The 14,743-nt window shown below is 52.1% G+C and overlaps 1 protein-coding gene across 1 annotated transcript; it reads left to right on the top strand.

Moving 5' to 3' along the window:
* The first annotated feature begins 803 nt into the window (after positions 1-803).
* On the top strand, positions 804-2,094 carry TEX52 (testis expressed 52). The gene is made up of 2 exons (XM_002712819.6): positions 804-949; positions 1,540-2,094. Exons 1-2 carry the CDS (start codon positions 818-820, stop codon positions 2,092-2,094), a joined length of 687 nt encoding a protein of 228 aa, XP_002712865.3. The 5' UTR covers positions 804-817.
* Positions 2,095-14,743: the final 12,649 nt, after the last annotated feature.

The raw sequence follows: 14,743 nt of genomic DNA on the forward strand, positions 1-14,743 counted from the left end.
GTGGTCTGTTGGTGCCTGGCCCTTTTGGGGTGCAAAGGGCTGGGAAAGAAGGGGGGTGCTGGCAGGAAAGAAGGGAGGTCATGTGAATCCCTCCCTGCACAGGCACACGTCCTTTCTCACACCGACATTGCTGATTAAAACTTGGGCCTTTGGGGGCTCCTTAGAGAAATCCCGAGAGGAACAGGCCCCCAGAGCCTGAGGGAAGGATAGGCCCAGTTCCAGGTGCCACTGCCAACTGAGGCCTGGAAGGCAGCCTGCCCTGCCTCCCTCCTCCCCACATCTTCCTAGGCAAGTCTGTCCAGAGGCAGCTCTTGTTACCGTCCTCTGCGGTCTGAGTGTATGAGGGGCCAGCGCCGTGGTTCAATAGGTTAATCCTCCGCCTTGCGGCGCCGGCATACCAGGTTCTAGTCCCGGTCGGGGCGCCAGATTCTGTCCTGGTTGCCCGCTCTTCCAGGCCAGCTCTCTGCTGTGGCCCGGGAGTGCAGTGGAGGATGGCCCAAGTGCTTGGGCCCTGCACCCCATGGGAGACCAGGAGAAGCTCCTGGCTCCTGGTTCCTGGCTCCTGGCTTCGGAACAGCACGCCAGCCATGGCGGCCATTGGAGGGTGAACCAACGGCAAAAAGGAAGACCTTTCTCTCGTCTCTCTCTCACTGTCCACTCTGCCTGTAAAAAAAAAAAAAAAAAAAAAAAAAAAAAAAAAAAAAAAGTGTAGGAGGGAAACGTGTCCCCTGCCTGCCTCACCAGAGAGGCAAGTCAGAGGCCTCCTCCCTCCCTCACCACCCAGCAAGCATTACCATAGCAACCCCAGCAGCAAACAATGACACCAGAAAGGCCTCTCCACAAAGCTACCATCCTGGCTGGCAGGCCCACAAGAAAAATGGCCTGCAACCCACAAAGACCACTCAAGAGGCCAAGCTATCCGTCTCGAGTGAGAGAACCTTTCCTGCGGGTAGGCGGTGGGACCATCTCAGCAGCCTACCTTATTAAGAAACTTTCTATTTGAAAGAGACAGAGGGAGACCTTCCACATCCAATATCGCAGGGCCTAGTTCAAGTCTAAGCTCCACTTCTGAGCCAGCTTCTTGCTACCCTGGGAGGTAGCAGGTGCTGGCTCAAGCACTTGGGTCTCTACCACCGATGTGGAAGAACCAGGTTGAGTTCCAGTCTCCTGACTTTGGGATGACCCAGCCCTGGCTGTTGTGGGCATTTGGGAAGTGAACCAGTAGATTGGAAGATCTTTTTTTCTCTGTGCCTTCCCAATTAAATGAAAAGACGTTTTTTAAAAAAAGAGTGAAAGTTGAGGCGGGTGGGAAATTAAAGTCAAAATATGATCAAGGGACAGAGAATGTGAGAGGCCCATGAATGACACAAAGAAGAGTACAGGAACCTCAGATGAGCCGGACAGGGATAGAGGAATCCCTGCCAGGCCCCCAGGGTCCTGATGAGAAGCCTGGGAAAGACAGCAGGGTGTGCGCCTTATCCTGCCCAGAGCTCTTTGCCTGCACGGCCACTCCCCAGGCTCCCTTTTGTCTCTCCCTAGATGGTCCATGCCCATGAGTCCCCCCCAACCTCCCAGACGTGGGTCCAGCGTGAGTTCTTTGTCCCTGATGCACCCTGGGAGTTGCCAGGCTTCACACGGCAAACCTACCACCAGCTGATCCACAAGCTGCCTCCCTGCACGGAAATCAAGTCCAAGGTGCGTCACCAGCTCTTCCGCCCTTGGAAGGAGCCAAACCAGCACACCTGGGGCTTCCACACCTGGCTGGACGTGGGGCGTCTGCCTGCCACCTTCCCCTCGCAGCCCGACCAGCCCTACAATAGCAACGTCTGGCGCTGGCTCACCCACTCCGATGCCTACCGCGATCCCCCAGCAGGGCCCCTCATCCCCCCTCCCTCTTGGATGGGACCCCACAGCTTTCTGACCTTCATCAGCTACACTCCCATCTTCTTGGACGCAAACAGGAAGAACGAGGTGACTTTCAGGACGGCGAAGGAGCTGAAGGCGGCGGAGAGCCTCAGGCTGAGGAGCGAAGCTAGGGCCCCTCCACTTGATGCCCAGGGCAACATCCTGCCCCCCGCGACCTACAAGAAGTAAGATGCGCCCCTTCCCCAACACACCTGTGCTCAGGTGACCCCTTCCCTCTCTCTGATTCCTGATTTCTGGGATCTCTCCTTTCCACCTCTGTTCATCTGAAAACCCAACTCTCTTGTCTGAAGGTGGCTGGAAGGAGCCGGTGGAGGGGAGGGATGGTACACAGAGGCACGTAATCATTCAGCAGAAATTGGGCAGGGTGAGGGAGTGCCCCTCTGCCTTTTTTTTTTTTTTTTTTTTTTTTTGACAGGCAGAGTGGACAGTGAGAAGGAGAGACAGAGAGACAGGTCTTCCTTTGCCATTGGTTCACCCTCCAATGGCCGCCACAGCCGGCACACTGCGGCCGGCGCACTGCACTGATCTGATGGCAGGAGCCAGGTACTTCTCCTGGTCTCCCATGGGGTGCAGGGCCCAAGCACTTGGGCCATCCTCCACTGCACTCCCAGGCCACAGCAGAGAGCTGGCCTGGAAGAGGGGCAACCCGGACAGAATCCGGTGCCCCAACCGGGACTAGAACCTGGTATGCTGGCGCCACAAGGTGGAGGATTAGCCTAGTGAGCCGCAGCACCAGCCACCCTCTGCCCTTAACACCTGGTAGGCCCTGAGGATGCAGAGACGTGTGATGGAGTCCCTGGCCTCTAGGAGCTCATGAGAAGAGGCTGTCACAACCAGGCCCTGGGTGCCAAGTGCACAACGTGTGAGATGTGGTGGGTGCTGCCACAAAGCCCGTTATTAAAGGAAAGGGCTGAAATAAAAGCTGGAGCTGCAGGCTTGGGTTCAAGTCCAGGAGCAGCCCTCTGGCGCGTTGCTTAATTTCTCCAGGCTTGACGCCATTCCTGATGAAGGGGAAGCAGATACCTCACTGGGTGAGGATTGCCTGGATTACAGAGTGTGGAAAGGAACTGAGCAAAATAGAGATATCATTACAGAAATTGAAGAGAGGGAGGGGTTGCTGTGAGCTGACCCCACCCCACGAAGGCTTCCTGAGAAAGTCGGAGCCGGGCTGCAAGGGCAAGGAGCCCTCTGCACGTTCCAAGGATCCAGGGGTCTGACTGTGAGAACCCTGCAGCTCCTCCGCTCCCTGCCCACGTGGGAACTCACAGATATTTCCTAACCGGGGCCAGTCTCCGCACTGGGCACGAGTAGCAGAAAAGGGGGAAGAGAGCTAAAGATAGAATGGCTCCACCTCCAATCCCAAGGGCATTCCTGGGGAACCAGAGAGGGAGGCTGTGGAGATTTTTAATCTTTAAGGGGAGAAAAAAAGTGGGTGCTGAGAGCTGGGTGACTTGGGGAGAAGATTCCCCAGGACCTTGGCTTCTCCCTGCTGTCCTGGTCACAGGGAAGATAGATTGCTAACATGTGCCAGCCCTGGGCATGCCCGGGGGGTGAGGCTTACAGCACATCTCAGACAGCCTCATGGTCAAATCCAGTGCCAGATGTTGTTCTAATCATCTCAGTTATGTGACTGAATCCCCCCGGGAGTCTCTGGACAGAAGCTATTATTAACCCCACTTCACAGATGGGGCTCAGAGTTCACACAGCCCCCTGTTTGCAACTTTCCTCCATGACGTTAACTTTCTTGAATTCTTGTAGCCTCACTTTCCTGATGTATGCATGGAGATGAGCCCAGTATCTTGCAGAGCTAAGAGGATTGAAGTGGCACAGGGGCTTAAGTATAGAAGGGGCTCAGTAAATGATGGTACTTCTATGAGAGCAGGACCCTGTCCCGGGCCCTGGAGCCGGGAACAGGGGAATGCGTGCAGATGAGGTTTTGTGGTTCAGGAGAAGGCTGTATTTGAGTTGGACCTTGAAGGAGGGGTACAAGAGAGTGAGGAGCTGAGAAGGCCATCGAGTCCAGGATTAGTCAGCTCTTTGCTTCTGTAAATAAATACCGGACACAGACTCCTTAGGAAGGAGGAGGTTGATGTTGGCTCATGGTTCTGGGGGCTCACAGTCCAAGAACAGGCAGCCCCATGGTCCAGGCTCCCATGAGGGCCGTGAGTAGTGGACAGGTGCAGAGCAAAGATAACACAGTGAGGCAGGAAGCAGGGAGTACACTCATCGACCAAGCCTTCGGGGGATACCCACACTAACCTCCAAACTACAGCAAGTCCTGATGTAAAAGCTTTAACAATTATTAAAGATGACTCTGGATCAGTCAGTAAGCATACCTGGAGCGCTGGGACCCTAGAGGAATGCAGACACAGGAGACAGGATCCAAGCTTCATGGTGCTGTGATTTTGTTGGCGAACTAGAACGTTGCATATAACCCTAGCAGCACATTAGAAACTGGGGCTTTTTCAAAAAATGCTGAGGTTTGAGCCTCACATTGGAGATTCTACTTCAAGTGGCCTGGGGAGCAGCCTGGGCGTGGTGGTTTTAGAAGATCCCCAGGGTGACTTTAGTGTGTAGTCGTGGCTGAGGCAACAACGATGAACAGGATGAGCCAGGTGCAGACCATGTTGAACTCTAAAGTACCTACCCTGTCTAACTGTGTTCTTTTGCTCCAAAAGTCCACTTCTTACTGTTCATCTTAACACTACAGGCACAGAGAGAAGAGGAAGTCAACCACTTACCCTCCATCCTGTGGTCCTCCCATCCCCCCTACATTGGTGGGGAGGGTGAAACTTGAAGCACAGTGGATGAGAAATAATGATGACATGTCAAAAGGATGGATAGTCTACTGGATTGCAGCCCTAGATTGTTCTGTGCTTTGCTTGGGGATGGAAGGGCTGGGGCAGGTAGGGTAGGTACAGTAGCATCAACATAGCATCACCATCCCAGTGCCAAAACACATGCATAGGGTGCAGGCCATTGGCACAGATCCATATCCGAGGAGGAGAGAGGGAAGGGATTCCCCAGGCTGGATTGCTGGCTACTGTGGAAGGCCGTGTAGCCCTGTCCCATCTCACACCTCCCCACTGTGCCTGGATCTCGCCTTTGACCACTCTGTTCTCTCCACGCCCCTCCTGCTCCTCCCAACAGGTACAAGCACATATCTGCTGGTGGAAGGTTTGAACCCCAGGGCCTCCAGCTCATGCCCAACCCACTTCCTAATTCTTTTGCCCAGGGCTGGCCTTGCCCGAACACTCTGCCTCATTACCAGGAGAAGGTGCTGAAGTTGGCCTTGCTGCCAAGCGCACCCCTGAGCTCAGACCTCATAAGGGATTACCAAAGCCTGCTACAGGACCGAGTCACCGTGCCCCTCCGCCAGTTCCCCGAGACACAACGTGGCACAGCGTCATCCAGGAAGAAAAAAAGAAGACCTGGCTACATCTAGAAGAGCCTGCATATGCGTGGGGACTATTGTGGGCACCCAGACCCTCAGGCTCCAGGATTGGCAGCCAACACTCCTTCAGCAAGGAGCCACTGGGGGTGGCCCAAGGACCACCATCCTCCCAACCTCAAGCAGCCTCTGTTCCCCAGGCTCTTGGAGACTACTGAAACCCTCGATTGTCCCATGCTTTCCTTGGGGATGGGAGGGCTGGACAGGCAGGGTGGGTAGAGCAGGAGGAGCAGGGAGGGCTTCCAGCTTCTGGAAGTGATGTGTGTGTGTGTGTGTGTGCGTGTGTGTCTGTTGGGGTATAAGCAGAGGTGCTATAAGAAACGTGAATAAGAAGCGGTCACCTCCACTTTTACAATGCATTTGGCACAAGGCTGGGATTAGTCAGAGTACAGACAGCCTCTCAGGCAAACAAAACCTCAATCCCACCCCCTCCCCGGACCATGCAAAGACCAGACACAGGTTTGCTTGGCCACAGGTGCCTGTGCAGGGTTTGTAGGAGTAGAGGTCAGGTTCAGGCTGGTGCTGGAGCATGGGAGAGTCAGGCCTGAGGAAGGTTAACCAGCCTCAGCAGGGGAACAGGAGCAGAACAAGACAGAGAAATCAAAAGCAGTTAGCCCAGAGCATCAGGCCTGTGCTGCAGCGGACTCCAGCTGCCTCAGCTATGAGGCTCCCAGGGGCAAAGCCTGAAGTGGGGCCAGCAGGACACAGTGGGCCTTGGCTGGGGTGGGGGTGAGGTTGGAGACGAGAAGGGGACTGCAAGGGGAGTAGCTATATGTGGGGTACCCTACCTTACCTCCTCTTGTTCCCATCACAACCCCCAGTCAGTGGTCTGCCCCTACTGGGCTTCTCTTGGTCCCCTGCCCCCTGCCCTCTCTGTCTCCACTTTCTTCAAGACCCACAGGCAGCTGGGAGTGGAGACAGCACAGGGCCATCGCTCAGGGTCATCCCCTAACTAGCCGGCAGGGAGGCCTTCGGGACATCACTGGTCTCTGACTCTGCTCATCTGTACAGCAGGACCCAGTAAATCAGTGGGAGAAATAACACACAGTGAGCGGAGTGCCTACAGAGGCGCAGGCACACAGCAGGCCTCCATAAGTGCAGCTGGTGACCCTGGTTCATAGCATAAAATAAGAAATGGATGGCATTTACTCAGCCATAAGGATGAAGGGAGTACTCACATGAAGGAGTACTGACACATGGTTGAAATGTGAGAACGTCACCCTGAGAAGCCAGACACAAAAAGCCACACACGGAGCCGGCGCCGCGGCTCAGCAGGCTAATCCTCCACCTTGCAGCGCTGGCACACCGGGTTCTTGTCCCGGTCAGAGCGCCGGATTCTGTCCCGGTTGCCCCTCTTCCAGGCCAGCTCTCTGCTGTGGCCAGGGAGTGCAGTGGAGGATGGCCCAAGTCCTTGGGCCCTGCACCCCATGGGAGACCAGGAGAAGCACCTGGCTCCTGCCATCGGATCAGCGCGGTGCGCCGGCCACAGCGCACTGGCCGTGGCGGCCATTGGAGGGTGAACCAACGGCAAAAGGAAGACCTTTGTCTCTCTCTTTCACTGTCCACTCTGCCTGTCAAAAAATAAATAAATAAAAAATTTTTAAAAAAAAGCCACACACGGGCTTCAAAAAAGTTGGTTAAAAAGTGGAACTACAAGACAAGTTTATTTTGGTGCGACAGAAAAAACTTGAAAGCCATGTATAAAAACAGTCTGAAAATGTTCAAAGGAAATATGTATTATACGGGAGGCTATATATTAGATATATTATTATATGTATTATATGGGGCTGGTGTTGTGGCATGGCTGTGACACTGGCATCTTCCATATGGGCACTGGCTCCGCTAATGCCCCTGGGAAAGCGGCAGAAGATGGCCCAAGTGCTTGGGCCCCTGCACCCATGTTGGAGATCCTGGTAGAGTTCCAGGCTCCTGGTTTCAGCCTGGCCCAGCCCTGGCCGTTGCGGCCATTTAGGAAATGAACCAGTGAATGGAAGACCTCTGTGTGTGTGTGTGTGTGTGTGTGTGTGTATGTCCCTCTCACTAACTCTTTCAAATAAATAAAAATAAAACCTTTAAAAACAAAAAGAAAGTAAGAAAATCTGTATTACAAAAAAGCAAGGATTTCAAACTTCTTTTGCACCAAATTAAACTTATTTTTAATTCAATTTTCCCATAAACTTTTTGAAGTATCCGCCTTTGAAATATCTAGAGAAGGCAAATCCACAAAGCTGGAAGGTAAACTGGGAGTTGCCGGGGCACTGAAAATATTTTGGAACTAGACAACCAGTGGTGGTCACACAACATTATGAATGAATTACATGGCACCAGATTGTACTTTTTTTTTTTTTTTAAGATTTGTTTATTCATTTGAATGGCAGAGTCACAGAGAGGCAGAAGTACAAAGAGTGAGAGAGGTCTTCCCTCCACTGGTTCACTCCCCAGATGTCTGCAATGGCCAGAGCTGCACTGATCAAAAGTCAGGAGCCTGGAGCCTGGAGCTTCTTCTGGGTCTCCCATATGGGTGCAGGGGCCCAAGCACTTGGGCCATCTTCTACTGCTTTCCCAGGCCATAGCAGAGAGCTGGATGGGAAGTGGAGCAGCCAGGACTTGAACCAGCGCCCATACAGGATGCCAGTACTGCAGACGGTGGCTTTACCTGCTACGCCACAGTGCCAGCCCCTGGATTATGTGTTTTAACATAGTAAATTTTATGTTATGTGAATTTCATCTGCATTAGAAATAAATATAACACACAGGATTATGAACATAGTCTCTCCCCTTCTTTCTAGCGCCAAATCTAGAATTGCCTTACACAGTTCCTCTCCTTGCCACCTCTCTCTATGGTGTGGGAGCAGAACCAAGAGATGAGGAATTTCCAGAGTGCCTCAGGGAGTCCCAGGGCTCTGGAAATGAACCCATTCTCCCCACTCTGGATTAGGAATACTGGTGGCAAAGAGGGGGACCCCTTTACATAGGATCCAAAATCGTCACAGCGGCAAACGGAGAGAGCTCCCACCCACTTTTCACTTCCCAGCTACCCACAATGCCCAGGGCTCTGCCATGCTGAAGCCAGAAGTCGGGAACTCCATTCAGGTTTCCAGGGACCCAATCATTCGAGCCAACACAACTGCTTTCCAGGAATAGGGGGTGAATCCGAGACTCAAACCCAGGCACTCCAACATGGGATTCAGGTATGCCAAGCGACAACTTCACTTCTACACCAAATGCCCAACCCCCTCCATTTTCAGATGGACACACTGAAGCCCATCAAGGAATAACCTGCTCCAGACCAGAAAACTGGGCAGTCCCTGCCCTCACGCTAGCAGAACAGGAGGTGCTGCGTTGGGGGCTGGGACTCCAGGGCTTGTGCTGTGCCACTTCTCAGGCTACCTGCCCCCTCCACCGGGAGAGGCCTAGAGGTACTCAGAGGCTAACACGAAGATTTGGGGGGTGGGAGAAAAGTGGTCTTTAGACTCCATCTGTCCTCCTGGACGTGGGGACTCCAACAAGGCAGTCCCCAGCCCAGCCTACCACTTACCTGGCCAGCAACCATGAACACCTGCCCCAGCCCCTTCTCTCATACACTAATGGATATGGAGCCCATGATGAGGTGGGGGTGGGGGATCCAGACCTGAGAGGGAAGCAGGGCCAAAGGCATGGACACCCCTCTGCCTAGACGAACCCAGCATGCCTCTCTCCAAAATGCCTGCGCCCTGCTAAATGCCACCAGCCTCACAGACACTAAGTCATCCCAGTTCAGGTTCCGGGCCAGCACCCTCCCCGTCCCCGTGAGCTGGGTTTGCTGCAAGCAGGTGCCGGGTTGCTAGATCCTGAGCCGCATGACTCATTTTGTGAGCCTGGTTGCTGGTCTCAGGAGCGAGGTTGCCAAGGCAAGCTCAGGGTCTCAAGTTGCAGGGAGCCTGAGGAATGGTCGGGGCCAGTGAGTGCTGGGAGCTTGAGGACTGGGAATCCCTGGGATCATCGCCAGTCACGGCCCTCAGGGTTGTCTCGCCTGATGGCCATGCCTCTAAAAGCCCTGTAGCTGCTCCTGGAGATGACAAGTCAGAGCCAAGATGGGCAGTACGGGCAGCCCCAAGGGAGCGTCTACCTCCCCCAGGACCCCTGGCCTATCGTTTCTATTCACAGCTGCCTCGCCTGCTCCGGGCCCTTTGCCCTTGTGCGTCTTTTCCACCACCGAGCCTTCTCCTTAGTCCCGCTGTCCACTGGGCCCACATACATTTGCTTTTTCATGGCACAATGTAAACAATTGTTATGCCTATTTATCGTTATAGTTTTGTGGCTTCTGTGGCTGTTCACATAGTTGCCCATCTGAGGTTAGTACTGAGCCAACACATCCTATGCAGGTCCCAAGACAGAGCCTCCCAAATGCCTACCTGCTTACAGATACTGCGGCAGAGCTGAAGTTTGAATATTAGTTTGAGTGTGCCCCCAAAGTCCATGTGTTAAAGGCTTGGTCCTGGGGCGGGTGCTGTGACATAGTGGGCTAAGTCTCTGCTTGCAGTGCCGGCATCCCATAGGGGCATCAGTTTGAGTCCTGGCTGCTCCTCTTCTGATCCAGCTCTCTGCTTCTGGACTGGGAAAGTAGAGGAAGATGGCCCAACTCCTTGGGCCCCTGCACTTGGGTGGGAGACCCGGAAGAAGTTCCTGGCTCCTGGCTTCAGATCAGCCTGGCTCTGGCTGTAGCAGCCGTCTGGGGAGTGGACCAGCGGGTGGAAGACCTCTCTTTCTCTCTCTGTAACTCTACCTCTCAAAGAAATAAATATAAAATCTGAAGAAAAAAAAAAAGGTTGGTCCTCAGGATGGGTGCTATGGGGAGAGGGTGGAGCCTTTAGGAGGTGAGCCTACTGGGAGATCCTTGGGTTGCTGGGAATGTGCACTCAGAAGGTGGTTCTTGCAAGAGGATTGTAAAAGCCTGAGTTTGGGAGCCAGTGCTGTGGTGCAGTGGGTTGGTCCTCTGCCTGCAGCGCTGGCATCCCATATGGGCATCAGTTCTGGTCCTAGCTGCTCCTCTTCCGATCCAGCTCTCTGCTATGGCCTGGGAAAGCAGTAGAAGATGCCCAAGTCCTTGGGCCCCTGCACCTGTATGGGAGACCCAGAAGAAGCTCCTGGCTCATGGCTTCAGATCGGCACAGCCCTGGCCATTGCGGCCAACTGGGGAGTGAACCAGCAGATGGAAGACTCTCTCTGCCTCTCCTTTTGCTCACTGTGTAACTCTGATTTTCAAATAAATAAATAAATCTTAAAAAAAAACATTTATTTACTTCAAAGGCAGAGTTACAGAAGAAGAGGGAGAGTCAGAGAGATCCTCCATCTGCTGGCTCACTTTCCAAATGGCTGCAATGAATGGGGGCCAGGCCAAAGCCAGGAGCAGGTACTGTGGCATAGCAGGTTAAACCAGGAGCCAGGAGCTTCTTCTGGATCTCCCACATGGGTGGCAGGGGCTCAGATACCTGGGCCATGTTCTGCTGCTTTTCTCAGGTCGTTAGCAGGAAGCTGGAGGGGAAGTGGAGCAGCTGGGACAGGAGGTGGTGTGTCGCTCCCCCTCTTCGTGGAGGAACGACACTAAACCCTGCCTAGGCTTCATATCCGAGTCACGGCACCATTATGTCGCTCCCCCTCTTCGTGGAGGAGCAACACAGGACCCTGCGCTGTTCTTTCGTCTGCTCGGCCCTCCCCGGGTTTGCTGCTGGTTCTTCCCGGGTTGGCTACTATCCCTTCCACCTCCGTGGAAGGGCAGTTCCCCCTGGCCACATTCCCCACTTCCGCAGGGGAGCGGCACACCGCCAGCCTGATGTCACTCAGATGATAAAGGACAAAGTCGGGACTTTTTTTTTAAAGATTTACTCAAAAGTCAGAATTACAGAGAGAGAAGGAGAGACAGAGATACATCTTGTAGTCTCTGGTTTATTCCCCCAAATGGCCGCAAGAGCCAGCCCTGGGCCAGGCCAAAAGCAAGAGCCAGGAGCTTCATCTGAGTCTCCCATGTGGATGGCAGGAACCCAAGTACTTGGATCATCTTTCTCCGCTTTCACAGGTGATTATCAGGGAGCTGGATCAGAAGTGGAGCAGATAGGACTTGAACTGGTGCCCATAAGGGATGCTGGCATCATAGGCAGCAAGTTTACCCACTATGCCCTGGCCCCAGAGTTGGGATTCTTGACCACCGCCAGCCGGCTCTTCTCGGGGGCTGCACAGGTGTTCCTTCAGCTAGATGTTCCCCTTAGATGTTCCCTTTAGATGTTCCCTGGTGCATGCCGTCTCTCTCCTCCTTTATAGTCCTCCTCTGCCAATCCCAGCTCGGCTGCCCACACGCCGAGTACGCTGCTCTCCTCCAATCAGGAGCAAGTCCTACAGTTTATTGGTTGAACTGGAGGCAGCTGTGTAGAAGCTGTTTACTTCTCTCCCAGCGCCATATTGTGGGAGAGCAGATGCATAGAATAAGTCTTAATTCCAGTAACTCAGTCTAGTCCGGTTTGCTCCCCACAGTGGTGCCCATATGGGATGCCCCTGTCACAGGCAGCGGCTTTACCCGCTAAGCCACAACGCCAGTCCCTTATCATTTTAGAGATAAGTAAACTGAGACACAGAGTTTACTATTTTTTTCCATTCTGTCTCTTAATTAATCCTCACACTAACTCCATAAATTATGTGTTATTTCAGTTTCACAACAGGAGAGATAGATACCAAAAATGAAGCATGTTACTTTACCTGATGTCACTCAGATGATAAAGGACAAAGTCGGGACTTTTTTTTTAAAGATTTACTCAAAAGTCAGAATTACAGAGAGAGAAGGAGAGACAGAGATACATCTTGTAGTCTCTGGTTTATTCCCCCAAATGGCCGCAAGAGCCAGCCCTGGGCCAGGCCAAAAGCAAGAGCCAGGAGCTTCATCTGAGTCTCCCATGTGGATGGCAGGAACCCAAGTACTTGGATCATCTTTCTCCGCTTTCACAGGTGATTATCAGGGAGCTGGATCAGAAGTGGAGCAGATAGGACTTGAACTGGTGCCCATAAGGGATGCTGGCATCATAGGCAGCAAGTTTACCCACTATGCCCTGGCCCCAGAGTTGGGATTCTTGACCACGTCTGTCTGAATTCAACATCCCACGTTCACGTTCAGCCTGCTTTCATCAATAGACGCAAGCTGCCTGGCCTTTCTTCCTTTTTTCTTTTCTTTTTCTTTTTAATAAAGTTTTAAAATTATTTATTTATTTGTTTCGATCAGAAAAGACAGACAGACAGACACACACACAGAGAGAGAGACAGAGAGAGAGGCAGAGAGAGAGTTCTTAAATGCTGGTTTACTCCCCAAATGCCTGCAATAGACAAAGCAGGGTAGGACCAAAGACAGGAGCCCAGAACTTAATCTGTCTCTGATATGAGTGGCAGAGACGCAGTTACTGAGCCATCGCCACCTGCTGCCTCCCAGGTGTGCATTAGCAGGAAGCTGGAATCAGGAGAGGAGCTGGGACGTGGCCCAGGCACTCTGATGTGGGGTGCAGGTGTCCTAGGCAGCATCTTAACCACAAGGCCAACCATGTGCCCTACTACTTGACCTTGACCTTTGTGTGCCTTGGTTGTGCTATCTATAAAATAGGAAAATATCCAAAGTTGCGCTGCCCTGGGTGGTCTTTGGAAGGCCCATGTTTTGGACGTGGGAACACTGGGTGTCCTCTCCCAGTGATAACTTTCCGAACGGGCACAGGGTTCCTGGGAGCCTTGTTGGATGGGAGAGTTCCGGAAATCACTCTATTCCTGTCTTCAGTGCATATGGCGGGCCTAGAGGAGAAGGCTCGAAATAGACCCAGCTGTCCTCCACCCTCCGGACACCCAAGGGAGCTTTTCTCTGGCTCTGAGTTGCAGTCGACAGAGAATATTCTGGGCAATTCCTTGTGGCTGGGCCTTTTGCCCGGGAGGTTTCACCGGGTTATGTGAGCTCTCTCCCCAGCCCTTTCGGCAGAGATAAGCACTGGCACTGTTCAGCCTCAAGGGATGAACTATTCACAAAAAGGGGCCAAGACAGTTAAAGGCATGAAAGGCAGGACACAGGTAATCTCCATTTCTCCTGAGGCTTGGACCAGTGGACAGGAACTCTGACTATAGTTACAGGGATTTAGAGATAGAGGACTTCCCGATAGAGTTGAGTGATATTGGAGTAGATTATATCGGCTTAGAGGAAATGAACTGTGAAATTCATTTAGGCCAGCACTGCCTATCAGAAACATAGGGGTGGCCAGTACTGCGCAACAGAAATGTAGGGGTGGCCAGTTAGCCCGGCAGTTAGGATACCTGCATCTCATTTCAGACTCTCTGCTTTGGAGTCCCGCTTGCAGCTCCTGGCTCCAGCTTCCAGACCCTGGGAGGCAGTGATGCCGGTTCAGGTGATTGGTTTTCCTGCCACCCAGGACGAGACCGGGACTGAATTTCTGGCTCTTGGCTTTGGCCCAGCCCAGTCCCAGCCTCTGTAGGCTTTTAAAGAGGAAATCAGTGGATGGCGGCATTCTGTCTCTCTGCCTGTCAAGTAAACAAATAAAAAATGTTTAAAACAAGAAGTACAAAGGAACCATGTGTGCAGTTTACAAGCTTTCAGTTGCCACATTAAAAAAGTAAAACAACAGGGGCCAGCACTCTGGCCCAGCAGGTTAACCTGCTGCCTGCACTGCTGCCATCCCATATGAGGGCCTGATCAAATCCTGGATGCTCCACTTCTGATCCAGTGCCCTGCACTTGGGAAAGCAGTGGGAGATGGCTCAAGTACTTGGACCTCTGCCCCTACGTGGGAGACCCGGAGGAAGCTCCCGTCTCCTGGCTTAACTTCCTACACCACAACCGGCCTCTCCCCCCACCCTTTCCCTTTCTGTCGTTTTTTAGTTTTTGAGATAACATATTCTAAATTTATGTTACAGCAAAAAAGCTTAATACTTCACCAAATAAGAAATTTAACAAATAAAAAGCAAAAAGACCCTAGTTTCGTAGGAATATAGATAACGGCTATAAACAATATTTGGATGGAAAAATGACTATTTCACCCAGATACAGTAAATTTTAAAGTAATCACAGATCATGGAAACTATAATAATAAAACATTTTAACATTTGAAAAAGGAATAAACAAAGTTTCACAAAACCATATTTGTAGCACTACTGATACACATATTTTTTTTTCTTCCTTTCTTTTTTATTTTAATTTTAGCTCGCTCCCACTTGTAAGGGAGAACACATGGTGTTTGTCTTTCTGTGTCCAGCTTATTTCACTCAACATGATGTCCTCCAGTTGTGTCCATCTGCTGCAAATTTCTTCCTTTTTTTAAAAAAAGACATTTATTTACTTGAAAGTCAGAATTAC

Source organism: Oryctolagus cuniculus, chromosome 9 (assembly GCF_051225735.1).
Source record: "Oryctolagus cuniculus isolate XC-2025 breed Fujian yellow rabbit chromosome 9, ASM5122573v1, whole genome shotgun sequence".
Lineage (NCBI taxonomy): Eukaryota > Metazoa > Chordata > Mammalia > Lagomorpha > Leporidae > Oryctolagus > Oryctolagus cuniculus.

What these genes read in the sequence shown, in the direction of transcription:
- TEX52 (XM_002712819.6), top strand. Translation starts at nt 818, where the DNA reads ATGACACCAGAAAGGCCTCTCCACAAAGCTACCATCCTGGCTGGCAGG. An exon ending in TGAGAGAACCTTTCCTGCGG is followed by an intron (nt 950 to 1,539) that starts GTAGGCGGTGGG and finishes GTCTCTCCCTAG; the next exon opens with ATGGTCCATGCCCATGAGTC.